The sequence below is a fragment of the Choristoneura fumiferana genome, chromosome 7 (genome assembly GCF_025370935.1).
Source record: "Choristoneura fumiferana chromosome 7, NRCan_CFum_1, whole genome shotgun sequence".
Lineage (NCBI taxonomy): Eukaryota > Metazoa > Arthropoda > Insecta > Lepidoptera > Tortricidae > Choristoneura > Choristoneura fumiferana.
Window position 1 is genome coordinate 3,505,535 of NC_133478.1, and position 22,116 is coordinate 3,527,650.

Consider the following 22,116-nt stretch of genomic DNA (forward strand, 5'->3'; position numbering starts at 1 on the left):
CAGCATAGTAACGTCTTGTTTTTATTTGTTCTATTCGTATACTCGTACTTTATTGCTTTTTTTTTTTTTCTGAGTGAATTAAATACTTAGTTGAAAAAGTTTTTATATTTACCGTTGTGGAACTTTTTTAACAAGGTATTAATAAAGTGTGATGGATAAAATACATTTTACGGTAACGGCGAGCAGATATCAATATGTAAGTCCTCTTTACTTATATCACTTATTTTTGTTTAATCCTATCATACTTAGTGAGAAAGTTTGCGAAGATGTTTTTTTTATTATTTTTTATATTTCTATAAGTTGTGAACAACACCGTGTTATATTAGATTTTCCATCAAGAAGTGCATAAAACGCGCTTTTTAATCCCCGAACCGCAGGCAAAGATTGATAGTCAAGGATGCAAAAGGTTTTATAAACAAGTTAAAATATTAAAACTACTTTTCACTTCAATTACGAGGAGATTAAACAGCAACAGTATAAAAAAATTATATACCTACTTATTAAAAAAACACTAACTTAAACATAAATCGCGCGAAATTTGAACTCGAGCGACATAAGAATAAGGGCTTAATTAATTTGTCTGTCTTAAAAAAACATTCGTGATAGAGATTTATCTTGCCACTATTACTTGTTTGTGTTTTTTTTTTTGCTGTGTTGTTGTTTAAAGTTTATAAAAAATAATTTCTTTACTCTGTTTTAACAACTATTATATAATCGTTACTGGGGTAGAACAATTCAGTTTTAAAAATGTAAATTTTAATTTATTTTTTTTTTAAAAAATTTTTAAAAAAAATTTCTTTATTTTTTTTTTTTAATCTGTTTATTAGATTTTTTTAAAAAACTATTTTAATTAATTAATTGTTACTGGTAAAAACAAAAAATGTTTCGTAAAATTTAGTTAATGCAATGCGAGTAATTTTGTCATCGGTTACTGACCCATCTTAGAGTACCTACTAATATGTGTGTAGATAAAATAATGTACCTATGCAACTGTACGTAATTACGCCTTAAAAACTCATGTGACCATTTTATGAAACGCTGCTTCGCCTCGTGTTTTAAGGGCCCTTATTACGCAACAGTAGCATAAACTACTATTATTGTTCCTAGCTGGCTCCGAGGTAAGTCCAGATACTTCCCTGAACGACTACATCCGGAGCTACCTGAGCTTCCATGGTACCAAAGCAATGTGCCACGAGGGGGGCTGCGGGGCTTGCGTCGTCTCTGTCTCGCATACACACCCAGAGACGAAAGAGAAGCACGTGTTCGCTGTTAACTCTGTGAGTTATGTCAAATTTTGTATGTCAATCATAATGGCAGCATATAAAAACAATGTTTCATTTGTTTGTTGCGATGTTGAACAAGGTGCTTTCAAATTCTTCCGAAATATATACGGACTAGCATATGCCCGCGACTACGTCTGCGCGGATCTAGGTTATCGCGCGGTGGCGCCCTCTACCGGAATAAAAGGTATCCTATGTTGATCCTTGGAATTTAAACTACCTATATACCAAATTTCATCAAAATCGGTTCAGTGGTTCCGACGTGAAAGGGTAACAGACAGACAGACAGACAGAGTTACTTTCGCATTTATAATATTAGTAGGGATAGTAGGGATGGTTTGGGATAGCGCGACTAGCTACCCTTGTAAAGTAAGTTGTTTTTTTTTAAATTGCGATTGGCTAAAAAAATACCAATGCTTTTCATTATTATTAGAAACCAAAACTTTCTTAAATTAACTACTGAAACTATTTGGTTGATGACGTCAGTTTAATCTAGTTCTGCCATACCAATGCTTATTTCATAAATTTGATCTGCATCGTATGTTGAGCACCAGCATTATTTTATTTTTTATATTTGGAGAAGTGGTTGGGTTAGTGGCTACTGTCACTAGAATGACACTAGAATGTTCGTTGCAAAACCATTCTCAATTTAAAAAGGTGGCTCATTTATTTGATGATTCTGCCAATGCCGAGGTTGAAAGACACGGTAGGTACCTATGTACCTAAGCAAACACGGAACAGAAAACTAAGGTAAGTATTTTTAAAAATAACTAACCTAACCATAAAAAAAATTTATTATTGATACAAGCTTTTTTGCTGACTGTACTTATTGTTGACTGTACTTGCATTGTCACCCAAACTACATTTGCATACCAAATTTCAAGTCGATGCTATTAACTGTTGAAGAGTTCCGTCCTGCGGAGACGATCCTAGCTGGACTACCAGGATGTCACCACTAGATTATTGTATTGTCACGTGATTTACATAAGTATGCCAAATTTCAAGTCAATCCGACTACTGGAAGTTGGTCGAATTTTACTTGCAAGATTTGACTACAGACAGACAGACAGACATACAGACAGACCGACCGACAGACAGACAACGGGACAGGTGAAACTAAATAAAAGCTTGTAAAAACCGTAGAGATCTAAAAATTCAAGTTCGAATGCCATCCCAAAAAAGTTTTTTTTATATGACAGGGGACTGTTCAAAGCCTCAAAAAAAAGAGATATGATAGGGGACGACGACGATGATTTGCAGGTGGTAGGACCTTGTGCAAGGTCCGCCCGAATTGCTACCACCATCTTGCTCGCTAATCCTGCCGTGAAGCAGCAGTGCTTGCACTGTTGTGGTTCGGCCTGGAGAGCAAGACAGCCGGTAAAATTACTGGCACTTGAGGTATCCCATCTTAGGCCTCTAAGTTGGCAACGCATCTGCAATACCCCTGGTGTTGCATATGATTATGGGCGGTGGTGATCTCTTACCATCAGAAGCCCCACTTGCTCGTTTTCCATCCAGTCGAATAAAAAAAATGAGCAGGCGGATCACCTGATGGAAAGCAATCACATGTCATTGGACATCCATAACATTAGAGTCTATCGCCGATATATAGTCTATAGTCTGTTGCCGACCCTATTTAAAAAAATCTTCGATCTACTTATAAGTATATTTAGGTAACTATTCCTCTATTTTAATAATTCCAGTGCCTCGTCCACGTCCTCTCCTGCCACGAGTGGGACATCACGACAGTAGAAGGAGTAGGCAACAGGAGAGATGGCTACCATCCCATACAACAGCGCATGGCGTCGTTTAATGGGACGCAGTGCGGCTACTGCACTCCAGGATGGGTTATGAACATGTTCAGGTAGATAAACAATGAATATACTCGTATATTGGATAATATCTTAAAAAACCATGGCGGATCGAGGGGTCCGTACAAATTTGTAGGTTTCTATGTTATCCAGTGTTAGCAGAGCCCGCTCCAAAGTGAAACGTACGCGTGTGAAGTGAAGGTAGACGTAAAAAAAAAAGATTATTTTGTGTTATAGGAGCTACTTTCATACCAAATTTTAAGTTTGTAGGACAACTGGAAGTATCCATCTGGTTTTGAGCGGTCTTTTGTATTTGATTTTAACTTCAGCTTGATGTTTCCGTATCAAAAGAGTGCCAACCAATGTGACTCTATCTTTAAAACTCAGGCCCTATTCTACGAAGTGAAAAATTCGTATCTTGCCGTCCTGCTGACGCTTTATATTATTTATACAAGAGTGAGAGGGACGGTACTATACGAACTTCGATTTTCGAATTTCGTAGTAGACCCCAACTAGCTGCCATCTCTATAACTTAAACTAGTACAGATTGATTTTATAATAACTTAAAAATTGTTACGTTCTATTACAAACGTAACATGAAACGTGGCCTGACGAGTCTCCGACCAAAGTGATCATGTATTTTTGCAGACAAAAGCGCACGTAAGGTACTCCTCTCATAGGTGCTTCGTGAATACAACTTGCCGATTTTATCTTGCAAATGCATTTGCAGTCAATGGATAAATAATAACGAAATATTAAAACAGTGTTATTAAAATGGAAGTTTTTGCGGCTTAATTTTAATTATACCGTTTAGGTACTTTTTTGTCGGTCTATTCGTGTCAATGTTATTCTGAGCAATTTAACATTCGCGTAATAGTAAGTTTTTTATTGTACTGGCCGTTGCTTGCTAAGTAAACAATGCACGTCGTATGAAGGATACTTGTGCAAAGTTGAATACTAAGATATTTTCAAAAAGTTTCAGCCTAAAAATTGCTGCTGAAAATCAGTGCTGGGGTTTAATTATGCTGAGTACCTGGTTCTCCACCTCAATGACACACTGTACCTATCTTTATTCTTTGTTTTGTTTATTTTTAATGAAATTTGTATTTATTCACAATTATATTACAAGCTTATATTTAGTTTCACCTGTCCCGTTGTCTGTCTGTCTGTTATCAAATCTTGCAAGTTAAATTTGACCAACTTCCAGTAGTCAGATTGACTTGAAATTTGTAATACTTATGTAAATCGCGTGACAATACAATAATCTAGTAGTGACATCCCGGTAGTCCAGCCAGGATCGCCTCAGCAGGACGGAACTCTTCAACGGTTAATAGCATCGACTTGGAATTTGGTATGTAAGTGTAGTTGGGTGACAATGCAAGTACAGTCAACAAAAAGTACAGTCAGCAAGAAAAGCTTGTATTGAAAATGTTTTTTTATGGTTAGGTTATTTATGCATTATTTATGATCCTACATTGGTTTTTATATCTACTCAGCTAAGTTACGCATGTGAAAGTCTGAGGTCAGTGATTTAGTCACTCAGTTGATAATAATAAGGTTTGTTACCGGAATTTTACTGTTAATTTCCTATCAAATGTCCCGCTTGCTCGTTTTCCTCCCTCTCATAATAAAAAAAAATTAGGTTCAAATTTGACGCGGTACACTTTGAACATCGATCAATGTATGGAGACATTTGTGGTGACCACAATTATAAAATGTCAAAAATCATTTACCTGACATAGACACGTTGTATAAATAAGTCAAGTCGTAACTCGTCAACTTAATCCTGCCTGACCCTCTATGGAACTTCAGGGGGGAACAGTCACGATAAAGAGAACTCTCTCCAAGCACATGTTATACGCCTGGACACCGAAACCGAAGGAAAAGCTTCGGAAGTGGTATATGCCTGTGCCCTGCATGTGGCGTGATATGCCCGGGCAACTTTTAGGCATATCATGAAATGGCGGCGTTTCATGATATGCCTAGGAATTTCATGATCTGCCTAAACGTCACTAGGCAAATCGTTAAACGGTGAGTTTTTAACGATATGGCGGATGTCCCTTTGCCAGTTCATGAAATGGCGGCGTTTCACGATATGCCTAGGACTTTCGTGATCTGGCGGATTTTACGATCGGGGTTCAATGCATGCATCCAAGTTGAGAAACTTCGATAATGCGATAGAGGAAGTTGCAGTTTTTCTGTGTGATGACTGTGGTGATGACTAGATGGCGCTAGGAGTCGCTACAGCCCAAAAACAAGGTCTCGGATTACCTTCTAAGATTCGTTTATATGCGTTTTTTTTTATTCCAGCCTATACGAGAGCTCGAATAAAACACTGACCACGCAGCAGATAGAGAAGTCTTTCGGCGGTAACATTTGCCGGTGTACCGGCTACCGACCCATCCTAGATGCTCTTAAGAGTTTCGCTACTGATGCTGATCAAAGACTTAGGGATAGAGTCCAGGTTTGTGGCCTAACTAATTATTATTTCTGAAAAACTGATAGAAGAAACCCATAAAAAAAGCCATTCAAATTAATCCAACTACCTACTTGCCGAAATGTCCTGGTAACTTTTAAAACACCCTGTGCACTTAGGTTTAAGTCCGGTGGGTTTTAAAACGCCCTGTACAGTCAGTGCCCTAACAACTAGTATGAAAAAGTGGATACATAAGTCAAGGAACGAACCGTACATCAGGTATTAATATGCGACAGTAAGATAAGAACAAATAACTAACAAAATCTCCATTTCCAGGATATGGAAGACTTGGACAGAATAAAATGCCTGAAGAGATGTGAGAAGAAATGTAGTGAGACCGATGAAGACTGGTGCGTCATAGAAAAGGAAAATGTAGCGCTACTACATGTGGAAATGAAAGCCAATCGCTGGTACAAGGCGTACACTATTAACGACATATTTCAGGTATTTTGTTATTAGAATTTATGATAAGAAATTAAACGAACATAGTTTTCTTTATTGTTGCTACAAGATATTAAATGAAAAATGTATTTTATGGTAATTTTATGATACATTTGCTTCTGGCCCTGCATAGTTTGAAACTGTTTTACATTTATTTTTTCATGATCTTCGTTCAATTCTACTGTCGGCTCAGTGGATTGATAAAATTCCAGAGTGCGTTAGATATTAGACATTAGCCTCGGGTTGCTTAAAGAAAATTTTTATTGTACTAGACGCTACTGGCGTACCGTTAAGTAATTATTTCTTTCAAACAGCCAAAGAAACATGGTATTTCTGAAGGTTCTTACGTTATTTTATCGCTTGGCAGGTGTTGAATCGAGAAGGGACAGACAGCTATCGGCTAATAGCTGGCAACACTGGCAAAGGTATGTATATCTTTTAATTAGACGACCAGATGGCCTAGTGGTTAGAGAACCTGACTACGAAGCTTGAGGTCCCGGGTTCGATTCCCGTGTCGGGGCAGATATTTGTATGAAAAATACGAATCTGTGTTCTCGGGTCTTGGGTGTTTACTATGTGTTTAAGTATGTATCTATCTATATAATTATATTTATCCGTTGCTTAGTACCCATAACACAAGCTTTGCTAAGCTTACTTTGGGACTAGGTCAATTGGTGTGAATTGTCCCGTGATATCTTATATTTATATTTATTTATTTAATTGTAGTTTTTAAGTATTTTATTTGTAATTATTTTATGTTGAAAAAATGACTTTCTGCCAAGTTTCTTGCGGCGCATTCTTATTGGCAATGATGGTCTTTCCGAAAGCGCTGGTAGTTTAAAAAAATGACGCGCAAAAGTGCCCATTGCGGCCTATTTACTGAATAAATGATTTGAATTTGAATTTGAATTATTATGTGTGGCGTGCAGTAAGATAGCAGCGCCAGTAGCTGCACCCGCACGCACCCGCCTGCACTAGCAGCAGGGTAGATAACACTAGCGCTGCCTACCTTTATGGCAACACTAGCACTGCCCTAGCAGCCTACCTGCCTAGCACTAGCAGTGCCTACCCTCATGGTAGCGATAGTGTTGCCTACCCTCACTGCACGCCACTACACCGTGTTTTTGTTACTTCTGTCAATTTTGATAAATGGCACTGACCATTGATAGAAACTTCTGCTAATTAAATTTTTGACACTTTTTGAAAATGATTACAACTCCTCTAATATTATAAATGGAAATAAGTGTACGTGTGTGAGCTGTTTTAAATTACAAGCTTTTATTTATCTTGGCCTGTTCGTTCTTGTTGTTGTTGTTGCTGTTTTATTGGATCAAATCTTGCAAGTTCATTTTGATTCACTTCCAATGGTCGGATTGACTTGAAATTTGGTATACATAATGTGAGTATGATGAAAATGCTGGTACAGTCATCGAAACAATTTTTATGTTAAAATTGGGATGTACGCACGCATTTATGATATTTTTTCCGTTCCGCAGGTGTGTTCCCAATAGTAAACGACTCTCGAGTGTTGATAGACATTTCGTCCATCGCTGCATTAAAGGAGGTTTACAAAGACGCTAACCTTGTGGTGGGGGCCGGTATGACCCTAACAGACCTGATGGCCACCTGCGTTCGGTGGACTAGAGAGGCCGACTTCCAATATCTGCAGCAGTTCCATGAACATTTGGACCTGGTGGCTCATGTTCCTGTTAGAAATGTTAGTATTTATATTTCAGTATGTACCCTGTATTTAAATCATCACGCATTTCCCCCATCACGTTAAGAATCATTCTCAGAATGATCTACACACGACTCTACTGCCAAGATAATAAGACAGTATTTATTTTGAGCACCACAACCGCTCATATCCACTTCTGCTGCTGGCTATTTATTGTAAGATACAGAAGCAATTACATCTATGAACAGGACTAAAATTAAATAAGATAATTACTTTTAAACTAGCCGTTACCCGCGACTCCTTCCGCTTAGAATTCGGTTATCGCTATCCCGCGGGAACTATGCAATTTTCCTGGATAAAAACTATTCTATATCCTTCCCCGGAACTCAAACTATCTGTATACCGAATTTCATCTAAATCGGTTCAGCGGTTTAGACGTGATGGAGTAACAAACAAACAAATAAACAAACAAACAGACTTACATACTTTCACATTTATAATATTATAGTGGGATGGGATGGGATAATGGGATAGCAATAGTAAGTTAATTATCATCATCATCATCATCCCAGCCTATATACGTCCCACTGCTGGGCACAGACCTCCTCTCATAATGAGAGGGCTAGGACCGTAGTTCCCACGCGGGCCCAGTGCGGATTGGGAACTTAACACACACCATTGAATTGCTTCGCAGATTTGTGCAGATTTGTGAAGGTCAAAAAGCTTCTCCCTTTGACCTTCCACATCTCTCCATCCAAAGCTATATTAATATTTTTTTTAGATTGGCACTATTGGCGGAAATCTGGCTATGAAAGCGACTCACAATGATTTTCCATCCGACATTTTTCTTCTGTTCGAAACTGTAGAAGCCACCGCCACTATAGGTATGGATTTACTATTAAATTTATTAGGCAAATATCATTAAAAAAAAACACAGACTTAAGTATCTAACACAAGTTCTTGGCTCAATATGGCAGCACTATATATGGAAGGTTCCTAGGTTAAAAAAACAGTATATATTTATTATTCCCTCAGTTAGACCATAAGAAAATATTGATTTGTAATTTTATATACACTATACAGGGTGTCTGACCATGGGGTTTAAATGCAAGCTTCGATCCTACTAGTATAACTGAGCTACTTTTGTTTTATAACATTTTCAAATATAGGCCTTATTTTTGTAGTCACTCAAGTTAAGTTCGGTTTAGTATTTCGGTTTTACGGGATGACCGTAAAAGTAAAAATTTGGAATTGAAATAAAAAATACAAAAAGATTCCAAAAAAAACAATCTTAATTTGATTGCTTAGAAACGATATCTCTTGTCCGGGTGAGCGGTTAGTTCCAAAGGAATGCCGAAAAAGTTTGAGGGCTTACGGCATAGGCGTCGCTGCTTAAGTGACTAAGTAAGAAACACAAGCTGAGATATGAGGTGCATAGGGAAATTCGTGTCGGTACCGTTGACCATCAGTGGTGTAGCGGTATAGCACGCGGTACGGATTACCGAGGACCTGGGTTCGATTCCCAGTGATGGTCTTATTTTTCTGTTTTTTCTGTGCATCTATATTTCAGTTTGTATTTTCAATTTACAAGCAACAATTTTTTTTGTTAAGTACTGTCAGAAAATCTTTTTTTTTTTTCAGTAATGGACTATTTTTATTTTTGCTCTATTAGATTCAATATTTATTCAAAGCTTAAAACCAGTGTAATTTCTTACTTCCAGTTAATAGTAAATTGGAAAAATCCGATGTCAAAATGCAGGACCTGTTGAAATTGGATCTCAGCAACAAAGTGATAGTGAATGTGAAACTTCCACCATTATCTAGTAATTGTCATATAAGGACTTATAAGGTTAGTTGAGTTGAGTATACGAAAACATTTCTGATGATCAATGAGCGGGGTGCGTCCCAGGATATCAACTACAAAATATCTAATTTCATATTAATAACTTTCACAAGATATAAGGAACGTTAGCTGTAACAACAAAAAGTATAATTTTTTAACGTATAACGCTTAAATTATATAACGATGTTTTTATATAGCTTCAATTTGTATAAGATTTATATGGACTAATTTCTTTTAACATAACATACTATTAGGTGTGATTAGGTAGGTATATCACTCATAATAAAATATATAATAATATGTCTAAATGTTAAATTATGTGGCGACCAAGACGAAATTGTGCAGAAGCGACTTGGAAGAGGCCTATAATTATGTCCAGCAGTGGACTGCTGTAGGCTGATGACGATGTTGAGCGTTTCTGTGATAGGTTTGTTGGCGCCGTGAGGTCCGTTTGAAAACTTTGACATGTGTGTGAGGCAATCACAAGCAAGACTGTACACCACGCAACGCCATGTAGCGATAATTCGCTTGTGAAGAAAACTTCAGTAACGCGTTCACTGCCACTTGATTTCCACTGGTGACACCGACGCACGTGTGCGTTCAAAATGTATGAATAATTATGACAGCGGCACCTGCCGAAGTTCCGAAAACGCATATGTGCGTCGGTGGTAGTGAATGCGTTAAAATTATGATTATATTTCGATTTTTCCTTAGAGTACCCGCAAGACTGAATAGTAACAGTAGCAAAAGGATAAACATCATTTGATCAATTCTACCTATAAGAGCGTTTTCAGATTATCTGATTCGATATCGATATCGGACGCCAATACCGATATCGGGGCAAGTAAAATGTATAAAATACGTAGGTACCTGTCTTTCAGATTATCCGAATGAGAATCAGAATCAGAAATATTTATTTGTATGAATACGGTTACACGGTCTAAAAATTCAAATATTGGTACATGCGCATTCAACCTACATGTAGGTGTACAAATTTTTAATGTCAAGTTATATTACTTAGGGGCTGTTTCACCATCCATTGACCAGCGCTCCGATCCGATATCACATCAAATTTTATACATTTTACTTGCCCCGATATCGTATCGGGCGGCGTCTAACTTTACTTGACTATGCTTTTTTGACCAGCAAAAGAAACGGTATCCATACAACAGCTGTGTGGATAACATGTCCTTGAAGCTAGTTTAAAACAAAATCTTTTTTACCCTCAGATAATGCCTCGAGCTCAAAACGCACACGCAATCCTCAACGCCGGCTTCCTCTTCAAACTAAACTCTCTCAACATCGACAAATGCAATATAGTCTTTGGCAATATACGGCCAGAGTTCGTAAGGGCGTCGCAAACCGAGCAGGCTTTAAAAGGAATGCTGTTGAGTACGGCGCTTGTAAAAGGGATTGAGAAGCTGAACGAAGAGTTGATGCCGGTTGTGGTGCCGCCGGAACCGTCCCCGGAATGCAGGAAAAGTATTGCTTTGGGCGTCTTTTATAAGGTACTTGTTAGCTGTTGTCCAAGTCATCCGTCCTCGTTGATTGACGTCCTATCCTACGCTGCGTTTGACAATCCGCGGGTACACGCCGTGGGTTCACGATGGAAGCAGGCCACTTCCAACCGAAGCTATTGGAGGTCTACGTGGGGGAGTAATGTCTGGCAGTGGATGGCCTACGGTTGATTATGGTGATGATAATGATGATTTGTTGGCCGTGTCTTCGTCTGTAAAGATTTTTTTTATTACGGTCCCACGGGAACTACACTTCATTTTTTTTGCATTAGAAAGAAGGTAAGCGATCTTGACGTGTCTTTTTATCGAAAAACACTTTTGAAAAATAAGTCACAGCAAATGTCATTATTTTGGTATCATGAATAATAGTTACTGTTTAATTAAAAACGTTTTTCAATAATAAGACTCGTCAAGACTGTTTACCTTATTTCTAATCCTAAAAAAAACGAAGTATAGGTATATAGAATCTTCTAGATGAAAACTATTCTTTGTCCTTCCCATCAGTCTTCAAACTACTTCCATATCAAATTTAATCTATAGTCGGTTTAGCGATTTAGGCGTCAGGAAGTAACAGACAGACATAGTTACTTTCGTATTTATAATATTAGTAAGGAAAGAATGTTGGTCATCATATCACTTGTTTTATTATTATTTTATTAGGATAGTTTTTCAGTGGTAGGTACAGTCACCAGGACCTATATCTGACACAACAAGCGTGCATAAATATCTGATACGACTCTATCCCGCCGGAACCGGGCCGGAAAAACGTGTCAGATATTTTTTGCACGCTCCGCCGTGGCAGATATTAATGTTGGTAACCGTACCTAGATCCAACCTATTCGAAATCTCCAGTTGAATTATAGAAAGAGTTGTGGTAGCCTAAAGTCTGGTCGCGGAGCGCGAAGAATTTCGTACAATGACCTTTCATTGTGTGTCTCTGTTGCTCGCGCGTAAATATTTGCCGTCGCGCTCGCACAGATGAATTTGTACGAATGCGACAGCGCGAGTGACAGAGACAAGTAGTGGAGGTCATTGCGCGAAATTCTTCGTGTTCCGCGACCTTACTTTAGTAGTTTGACCCATGGTCTCTCAATCAGAGGATCGTGGGTTGAAAATCGGGTTCGCATCTGAGTTTTTCAGAAGTCATGTGCGAAATTACATTTGTAATTGTAAAGCAATTTAACGTTACAGCCTAAGCCCTCTCATTCTGAGAAGTGGATTGTGCCCTGCAGTGGGAATTATAACCCTCTCTCTACCTCTCTCTATCACTGCCTCTCTATATGTCTTTACCAAAGATGATGAATAATTCCTTATTGATTTATCTACTCTTCAATATAAAGTAAACGTTTTTTACATGTTTCAGGCTCTTTTGTCTCTTTCACCCGTGGTGAACCCTCGGTACTTGAGCGGTGGCACTCTTCTTACGCGGCCCGTGTCCCGTGGCACTCAAACATTTGACACCGATAAGTCTCTATGGCCTCTGAACGAACCAGTGCCCAAACTGGAGGCTCTAACACAGGTATACGTAGTATATTTTATTAGTGAACTAACATAATTTGCTATTTTGCGATTACACCCTCAAGATGGTACGTCTGCGATATAATGAGGGCTATCGCGTATGAATTCACCACTAGAGGCGCTAGTGTAGCGTGAGGTCTCCGAAATGTCAAATCTCATAGTTTTTGGGTGAGCTACGCGGGTTTATTTATAATTAGAATAATTTTGTGAATATTTTGCAATACCTGAAATTAATTATGGCAAATATGCGTTCCGGGGCAATTAATGTCTGTGTTTTGAGACAGTTTTGTCTTTCGGAAACCTTTGTCCTCCCTTTTTTCCGAACAAAACGGGGACTATGCAACACTGTGGCATGCTCGATATTTTTATGGTACGGCTTTAAGGTGTATTAAATATGATTTTAATCTAAACTTTGTTTTCACGCCCGTAATAACAGACTTTGAAAGCCATACTTAAAAACCTCACGCAAAAAGATAGCCCTCATTAATATAATGAGGGTTTACACAGAGGCGAAATATCGCTAGATGGCGTTAGTATCGTGACGTGACGAGGTCCGTTTAACGTTTGAAGTTTGCTTGCGATTAGCTCATTTAGTTATTCAACCAATCACGAGCAAACGTCAAACGAACCTCACGATACTAACGCCATCTAGCGATATTTCGTCTCTGTGAAAACCCTCATTGAGGCCGAATTCTCGAGACCGCGGGTCGGCAAGTGCAGCGTAGAACGTCCACCAACAAGATGAACGGACGACCTGGTTAAAGCGAAGCCACTGGAGGGCTATAGGGGAGGTATATGTCCAACAGTGGACGTCCTACGGCTGATATATGATGATGATAATTATTTTCACCTCACTAGCTCAGAAACACTGCCCTTGTGTGAAATCTGAGTGGAAAAGCGCTCTTTCCCCGCAATTATTAAGAGTTCAAGTTGGCTGATGTTAGTTCCTGGCGATTTGTTGATAGGACACTTCTGTGAGCTTTAGCTTAAGGAATTACGGGGTCGAAACCGTCTTGATCCGATATTTTTTTTGTTTTATAAATCTTCACTTCTTCCAGTGTTCCGGTGAAGCAAGATACTCGTGTGACGTAAGCACAGCAGCCCGAGAGGTGCACGTCGCCTTTGTGTTGTCAAGCGTATGCGTCGGGGAGATAGACCGCTTCGACGCCAGCGCTGCTTTGGTAAGCTATTTACCACTTAGTTGGTGTAGGTAGGTTGGCGTATAGTTAACATACATTTTATGCAAAACTACCTAGTAGCAGTCTATAAATAAGCTAAGCCGCGGATGGCCGGAAGGGCGGGCGGACTCTATTTATACGGCGAAACTATAAGGGTTTCTTGTAGGACTCTATAAAACCGATAAAAATGAAACTAATTGTATGTATGTATGTAAATACTTTATTGTATATAAAACACAAAAATAATACAAAAAGAAAACAAAAAAATAAAAGAGTCCTACAAAGGCGAATTTATCCCTAAAAGGGATATTTTCAAGCTAACCTAAACAGGAAAGGAAAACTTAAATATAGGCGAACAGTAATTTATGCACAGTGAGAAAAAAAGAATAGGTATATAACATAATTGTAATTATGAAATTGTTTGTTAAACATCAAAAATAAGACAAAATGTGACGACTTTATTTATATTCCATAGCCTTTACAGTTTTATGTTATGGTCATGTCGTACCCTATTGTTATACAAAGCATACCTACTTAAAGCGGTTCGTCACGTTAGCTCATGGTAAATCGTTAGATGGCTGGTGGTTTTTGTAATTTTTAGAATATCCGCAGAATACTAATAGTTAATTTTATGATTTGCGCAAACAATATGTCCATAATTAACTATCCTCAAAAAAAATCACGTTTATCACCTCTGTGGAGGCAATGCAGTCATACACCTGTTTTGTATGGAAGATGTACCACCTTAATACTGAAAATCCTGCAGATACCTTTGCTCAAAACTTGAAGAAGAAGTACTTTTAACAAAACCAAGCTAATTTATAACCGACTATTTACTTTAAGTACTGTAAACCATCAATCTCTTCCAGAAATTAAAAGGCGTGGTGTCGTTTCTGACAGCTAAAGACATTCCCGGCAAGAACTCTTTCACACCAACTGACGTACCAGCCCAAGACTTTGACGAAGAAATACTGGCTAGCAAGCACGTCTCTTACTACGGACAACCCATAGCAGTCGTAGCTGCTGTCACACACAAATTGGCTTTGAAAGCTGCGGGAATGGTCAGGGTGGAGTATAAGGGGAAGAAAGAGCCGGTGTTGAGTATTGAAGAGGCGTTAGTTGCCCCGGATAAGGATAAAAGGGTGAGTTTTTTTTTTATAAATTCTGTTAATGTTGTTGTTAGGGACGCCCGTAGTGGAAACAACTGCTGGTGCTTGGTTTGTAATTGGAGTCTATAATTGTTAGCCCTCTTAGACTCGAGGATGAGCAATTCGGATCCCGTTAACGAATCCTGACCCAGACTTAACTTGTTTCCAACATTTCCATAGATCCGGGAGGACGTCTCAATAAAACCTACAAACAAAGGCGTAGACACGACGCAAGTTATCAAAGGAAACTTCTCCATACCCTCGCAATATCATTACACTATGGAGACACAGTGCTGCACCACGGCCAACACTGAACTTGGACTGACTGTACGCTCCTCTACCCAGTGGATGGACATAATTCAAGTTGCAGTGAGCCAGGCATTGGGCATGAAGGAAAACCAGTGCGTGATTTGATACTATTTTACAACTACCTGGCCAAGCCTGGCCAGGCCCCTGTACCACAAAATTTACAAGTGCAAAATTTGCCAATTGTTAATTTTCTCTGAATATAAAATGTTACAATTTTGTACAAATTGCACTTGTAGCTCTTTTAACTTTTGTGGCACAGGGAAGTAAGCAAGCGTTTCCACCAGAGATGTGCCAGGAATGTGTTTTTTAGAACCAATAGAAACGTGTCATTTATCCTCGCTTAGCACAGCTCTTGTGGAAACCGGTGAGCGCGGTGCGAGGTTTTTGTATGTATACAAACTAAGAAAGGGATGTTTGCGAGGAATGTGTTGCGAGGGATGTGTTGCTAAGTAGTAAGTACTCCGTCACTATTAGCGGCCAGTAGTGCGTGCGCTCTGCTCCCGCCACACGGTGAGGCAAAATGGGCTTTAGAGATGTTCTTATGAGCTCCAGTAATCCCAATTTATCATTGTGTTAAGGGTGATAGTGAAAGTACCGCGCGTGGGTGGCGCGTACGGCGGCAAAGCGTCTCGATCTGCCCTGGTAGCGTGCGCGTGCGCTCTGGTCGCGCGCAAGCTGAACAGAACGGCCACGCTCGTGCTGCCCATAGATCACAACATGGCCATTGTCGGGAAGCGGTTACGCTGCTACGCTGACTATGAGGTAAGTGCATAATTGAATTGAATCGACATACAGCGGTGAACGCTTCAGTGATTTCATTTCTATTCACATTATTCTTTGTTTTTTTCACAATCGTTTATATTAATTAATGGTATCTCTACCTATTGTCTCATAGCGAGGTACTGACAGTATCGATAGTACTGACACTACCATTATTTTTGCTACGTAATCTACACTACACACTTCCACTCCATCCCTATAAGTAGGTATGTTATGTCACAGCCAGTCGCAGGGAAATGGCCAAAACAGAGATTTGAACACACCCCTAAGGGATACGACCAAGTCACGCAGGATGTTAAAATCGCGAATTCATTTTGTCATTTGCCTAGATAAAATCAGTCATTTGATCAAACCTGTTTAGTGAAATAACGAAATCAGTCAAAAAGTCAACTCGTTTTTTCATTGCACTAAATACTTATGTTTACAGATTTGATGAAATCCCTGAAATACAACAGTGGGTTGATAAAGCGAACTCTTAAAGTCGACTCATTATATTGTTTAAATTTCTTATGCAATGATTTTCATAAGATATTTAATAAATTATGTTGACAACGCAATGTTCTATTTTTATTTTAATCCCATTTCTTTGCAGATAGGCATAAACAAGGACGGCGTTATCCAATACCTCACTCTCTCCTTCTACTCGGACTGCGGGTACTCCTTCAACGACTCCTCCGCTGGCGAGATCGCGTCCACAATCACCAACTTGTACGAGAGCAGTCGGTGGCTGATCAAAGGATATAGCGTTCTTACAGACAAGCATTCTAACACTTGGTGTAGAGCGCCTGGTGAGACCTCATCTCTAGACTGTGTCCTTGTGCTGGGCACAGACTTATGCAGAGACAGCTCTTAGGGAGAGATATCGATTGAATATTTCAACAAAATAAAAACACTAACAGTGGATGTAAGCCGCTTCCAACCGAAGCAACTGGAGGCCTATATCCAATGTCCTATGGCTGGTATGATGATGAAAAACGCTAAAGGCGTGTTTCATCTGTTGCACTCAAAAACATTTCATTTGTCTCTGATTTATCTGACACAACAAGCAGTCATGAGATTCAGTTATAGAGATATAGTTATAAGTACGTAGCGGTGATTTTTATTAAGTATTCTAAATTAACGCGACTGATAGAATCTAACATTGTACCTACCTGACGCGTCATTAATCCTGTTTGAAAACAGTTGCGTGCGCAATGTAGCTTGGAGAGATTTTGAAACAGTTTGTGTGATATTATGAAGATTTATGTGCAAGTGAAAGAAAGCGGGTTGCATGAAAACGAACAGACGTAGATCGAACAGACGTAGGTACTGTACTAACCTCTTGTGTCCGTTGATTCGATGCTGGCAGCATAGTTCTAATTTTAAAATAATAATAGGAAACGGACGCAAGGGTGTTAAACAGAAGACTTGTATTCTAGCTGCCAACGTAGGAACGTGATCTTAAAATATATAAAAAGATAATAACGAAGTGTTTTTCTTAATAAAATAGGGAAATATTAAGCTAGTGGAGGCCGTCCGTCCACTACAATTTGGTGGAGGTGCGGCTCTTTACAAAGAAGAGTGAGATCCGTCCTCTTGCGCAAAGCGAGATAATATAATAAGAAGCCTTGAGTAAGTAAGGATCAACGGACACAAGAGGTTAGTACAGTACCATCAGCTAAATAAGAGGTCTACCAATTTTTAAACAAGTTCCTATCAAATGAATATGTCGCTAAAGTCGAACTTTCCAGTTGACAGACACGTCTATTGGCATTATTGTTTTTGACATGTAAACGATTATCAACTTTAGGGTGGTAGACCACATATTTCGCTGATGGTACCTGTTTTTCATAAGTGGCAGTGGAGTAGCAAGATAAAAGATTGTAAAATAACGTCTGAATCATTTTTTTTTCAGGAACCACCGAAGGCGTTGCGATACTCGAACACATAATGCATCGAATCGCGCACGCCGTTAAAAGAGATCCCACAGACATAAAAATCCAGCACCTTTCACCAAAACACCAATCCGTCAAAGACTTACTCCTATCATTCAAAACCGACATTAAATACGACGAAAGAAAAGCAGAAATTGAAAAGTACAACTCTCAAAACGCTTGGAAGAAACAGGCGATACAGATATCCACGATGAGTTACCCGATAGGATATGCTTTTAACTTTCCCGTGACAATTTCTGTTTACCATGCGGATGGGACGATCCTGATATCCCATGGGGGTATAGAGATGGGGCAAGGTATTAATACTAAGGTGGCTCAGGTGTGTGCATACACTTTGAAAGTGGCTTTGGACAAAGTAACAGTGCAGGGCAGTGATACTTTTGTCTCACCCAACTCGATGGCCAGTAATGGAAGTTACACAAGTGAATGTCTGGCGTTTGCTACTGTGAAAGCTTGTAAAGAACTGCTAGATAGAATGGAGCCTGCCCGGAGCGAGTTGAATGAGCCGACTTGGGAGGAGGTTGTTAAACGGTCTTTTGATAAAGGTAAGTACTAAATGCACAGAAAAATAAATAAGCAGCAGACCATAACATGACAGATGTCTGTCCAGTTACATAAAATAAAATCTTTAGGTGAAACCTGTATTTGTAAATTTTCAATTTGCACTGGGGACACGTGGAAACTGCAGCTCAAGCCCTCTTAATCTAAAAGGAGGCCTGTGTCCAACAGAAGGACATGTATAGGCCATAATTGATGTGAAAATCATAGTAGACCTAATACCTCATTCATGAAATCCATTTTGATGACGTAGATCGGGTAGATATACGTCTCTGGATCACTGCGGCCCAAGGCCTCTCATTCTGATAGGAGGCCCGTGCCCAGCAGTGGGACGTATACAGCTGGGATGATGGTCGCTCTCCGTTATCACACTTAGTATGCACTCGTACAACTATACTTATATATACGTATAGATATTAATGGACACAATCTACACAGGTATAAACCTCCAAGCGTCCTACATGTATTCAGACAACGACTCCCTAGCGGGCTACAATGTGTATGGCGCGTGCGCTGCGCAGGTCGAACTAGACGTGTTAACAGGAAACCACGTGGTAACGCGGGTTGACATACTGGAAGACACTGGCGTTAGCCTCAGCCCGGACATCGACGTGGGACAGGTTAGTTGACAAATTCAGATGTTAGATGGCGTTTCGAACTCAACCAGAGTTCATCTTCAGAACAACACAACCGGTCACCATGCTAACACCTAACTAAAGACATCTAACATTAAATTTGGTAAAGTCTAGTCGCGGAGCCCGAAGAATTTCGTACAATGACCTTTCACTAGGCGTCTGTTGTTCGCGCGTAAATATTTGACGTAGCGCTCGCACCGATGAATTTGTACGAATGCGACGTCAAATATTCACACGCGAGTGACAGAGACAATGAACGAAAACAATTACTTTGCTCACCCGCAACCTTAAGGTCAAAGTAAGGTAAGGTAAGGTCACGGTCGCGGGTGATCAAATTACCTAATTGTTTCATTGATCTGGTAATATGTTAAGCGGTTAATCAATCAACTGAACTAAGTACTTACCTATTATTAGGATGGCTTATTCAAAGATAATTGGATATTATGCATTCTTGGCTATTAATACCTGTGAACATTATAAAAACTAACCTGATTCGTTAGTACATTAATAAATTAAAGCAGTCTGAAGGCGTAAAATTTAGCCCATACTTACTAACAAGGCTCATAAAAAAAACTCACCCTCATCTTTTATCTGGTCTCATAAAATCCTCTTCAATACTCTTCACCAGCTCTTTCTTCTTATACCACCAACTAACATTCTTTCTAACCAGTCCCGCAGCTTTTATAGCCAGTTTCAACCCTTTTCAGATCGAAGGTGCCTTCATAATGGGCCTAGGTCTATGGACCAGCGAGCACCTAGTATACGCACCATCAGGCCGTCTCCTGACCGACCGCACGTGGACGTACAAGCCGCCCGGGGCAAGGGACATCCCAGTGGACATGCGAGTAGCTTTCAAAAGAAACTCGTTTAACAACGCTGGCGTACTGCGGTCTAAAGGTACAGTCGAGGTCTAAGACATGTTTACCACTTTACGCTGTCGCTGTCACTTCGTATTTGAACTTTTGTATAAATTGACAGAAGATATCGTTTCGTGTGTACCACAGTCGACGGTAAAATTGACGACCATTATCCTCAATCGGACCTTTATGATAATAGATGAAATATCAAAAGAAACTTCAACGCTGGCGTACCTACTGGTCTAATGGTATCATAGTTCACGGAAAATTTGGAATCTAATCTAAGGTCATGATAATAAATCGGGTCTAAGGTCATTAAGTATAATGATAAATGAACAATCCCAATTCAGAACAATTGATGAAATTCAAAGAGAAACTCGTATATAAGTAACAACGTGGTCATGTTTCATACTGCGTTCTAAAGGCGACCATTATCTGCAATTCCTAAGATAATTTATGATAATGGTTGTCAATTCATTGATGAAATTTTAAGACAAACTCGTATAACAACAACAACACTGTCGTACTGCGGTCTAAGACCCCTGTCCTGTCTCACCGGAACGCCATGGCTTACGTACCACTGCAGGACACAGGCCTCCTCTCAGAGCGAGTGGGCTTGGGCCGTAGCTTCCACGCGGGCCCAATTGGGGCCCGGATTGGGAACTTCACACACAATTTAATTTCTTCGCAGGTGAGTGCAGGTTTTTTCACGATGTTTTCCTTCACCATAAAGCTCAATTTTTTTCTACCATTTCAAATTATCAATCCAAAAAGGCGAAGGTGAGAGGTGAAGGTCAAATTGGCAGGACCTAATTAAGTTAGAAAATAATTTGGACCACACCAGTGTGCAGTGCTGGTAACGTGAGATGGATATGTTCGGGGAACAAATTGTCATGAAGAGTCAGGAATTTAATATCAAATTCTTGGTCAAATTGTTCCAGCCACTGGCGAGCCGGCACTGACTCTCGCTGTATCAGTGACGCATGCGCTCCGGGACACAATCGTCGAGGCGCGCAAGGAATACGGCTACGAAGACACTCAGTGGACAAATGTCGGTAAGTCAGCATGCAATACTAGCGAGCAAGAATAACGGGTCATTTCTCACCAGTCTCTTATACAGCTAACTATATTTCAATCTCCACAACAGCGGGTCTCCCAACAGAACCTCCTCGAACCAAAAATTTCATTTTTATGCCCCCCATAAGTTCGGAACAGTTCATTTACCTACGCTACTTACTACCGACCTCGATTTTTTTTCGGAAATGCAAACGTACCTATTACGCCCCCCCCCCTGGCATTTCTCTACGCCCACCTAGGGGGGCATGCCTCCCTGGCTGGGTACTTCTGCTCTACAATAATCAAAAATTTAAATTTGAAAAAAAAAACCTACTTTCTGCCAGTTTCTTGCAACACATTCTTCTTAGCAATGATGGTCTTTCCGAAAGCGCTGGTAGTGTAAAACGGTGACATATATAACCCTCCTTCGGGCAGCCGGGTAAAAAGAGCCCTTTGCCCCTTCTTTTTTTCCCTATTTTTGAGTACAGTCGAGTTCATAAACTTGTGAGCAAAAGTACAATCAAAAATATTTGAACATGCCGTTAACAATAGTCGTGTTAACTCGTGTTCATATAGTTTTGATAAAATTTTTGCTCACTTGTTTATGAACTCGACTGTTCCTAAGTGGACAGAGAAACAAACACCTATATGGCTAAAAAGCCATATCTAGGTGCTTCACCTTTTTGGTCACCTGTAATTTTTATTCCTCTACCAGTTTTTTTTCACTTTCAAGATTCCTGGTGAAATCTAACGACTCGGCAAATTATCGAAACATCCTAAACTTTATCTTTTTTTACAGAAACTCCCTTCTCGGTGGAAAATATTCTTCAAGCAATTTCGCCCAAACCAGAACGCTATAAAATACAGTAGGATCAATAATATATAGATGTTAAGAGTAAGACAACGAATAAAAAAAGTTGTTATATTCTGTGCTCAAAGTATTTTATATTAAATTCCCAGAGGGGAACTAGTTATATTAAATTTTAAAGTGCATTGGTTGCTGTAAAATATATTTCTAAAATGTGGTAAAGTAAATAGGTAGGTAATTCGAAGACTAAACACATGTCAATATAATATGTTAAGTTTTATATAATTTT

At 39.4% G+C, this 22,116-nt stretch overlaps 1 protein-coding gene across 2 annotated transcripts; it reads left to right on the forward strand.

The window, feature by feature from the left end:
* The first annotated feature begins 180 nt into the window (after window positions 1–180).
* On the forward strand, window positions 181–22,095 carry LOC141429518 (uncharacterized). Of its 2 annotated transcripts, XM_074089852.1 has the most exons (21): window positions 181–196; window positions 1,108–1,277; window positions 2,984–3,144; window positions 5,402–5,555; window positions 5,844–6,011; window positions 6,376–6,433; window positions 7,505–7,725; window positions 8,468–8,570; window positions 9,408–9,535; window positions 10,759–11,037; window positions 12,410–12,565; window positions 13,623–13,745; window positions 14,612–14,884; window positions 15,071–15,291; window positions 15,778–15,961; window positions 16,572–16,767; window positions 17,874–18,458; window positions 18,910–19,091; window positions 19,814–20,003; window positions 20,905–21,018; window positions 21,819–22,094. In XM_074089852.1, the coding sequence occupies exons 2-21, from the start codon at window positions 1,185–1,187 to the stop codon at window positions 21,887–21,889; spliced, it is 3,660 nt and encodes a 1,219-aa protein (XP_073945953.1). In that variant the 5' UTR covers window positions 181–196; window positions 1,108–1,184; the 3' UTR covers window positions 21,890–22,094. The 2 variants fall into 2 exon arrangements, with proteins under 2 accessions (XP_073945953.1, XP_073945954.1); XM_074089853.1 differs by lacking the exon at window positions 13,623–13,745 and having other exon boundaries at window positions 21,819–22,095.
* Window positions 22,096–22,116: the final 21 nt, after the last annotated feature.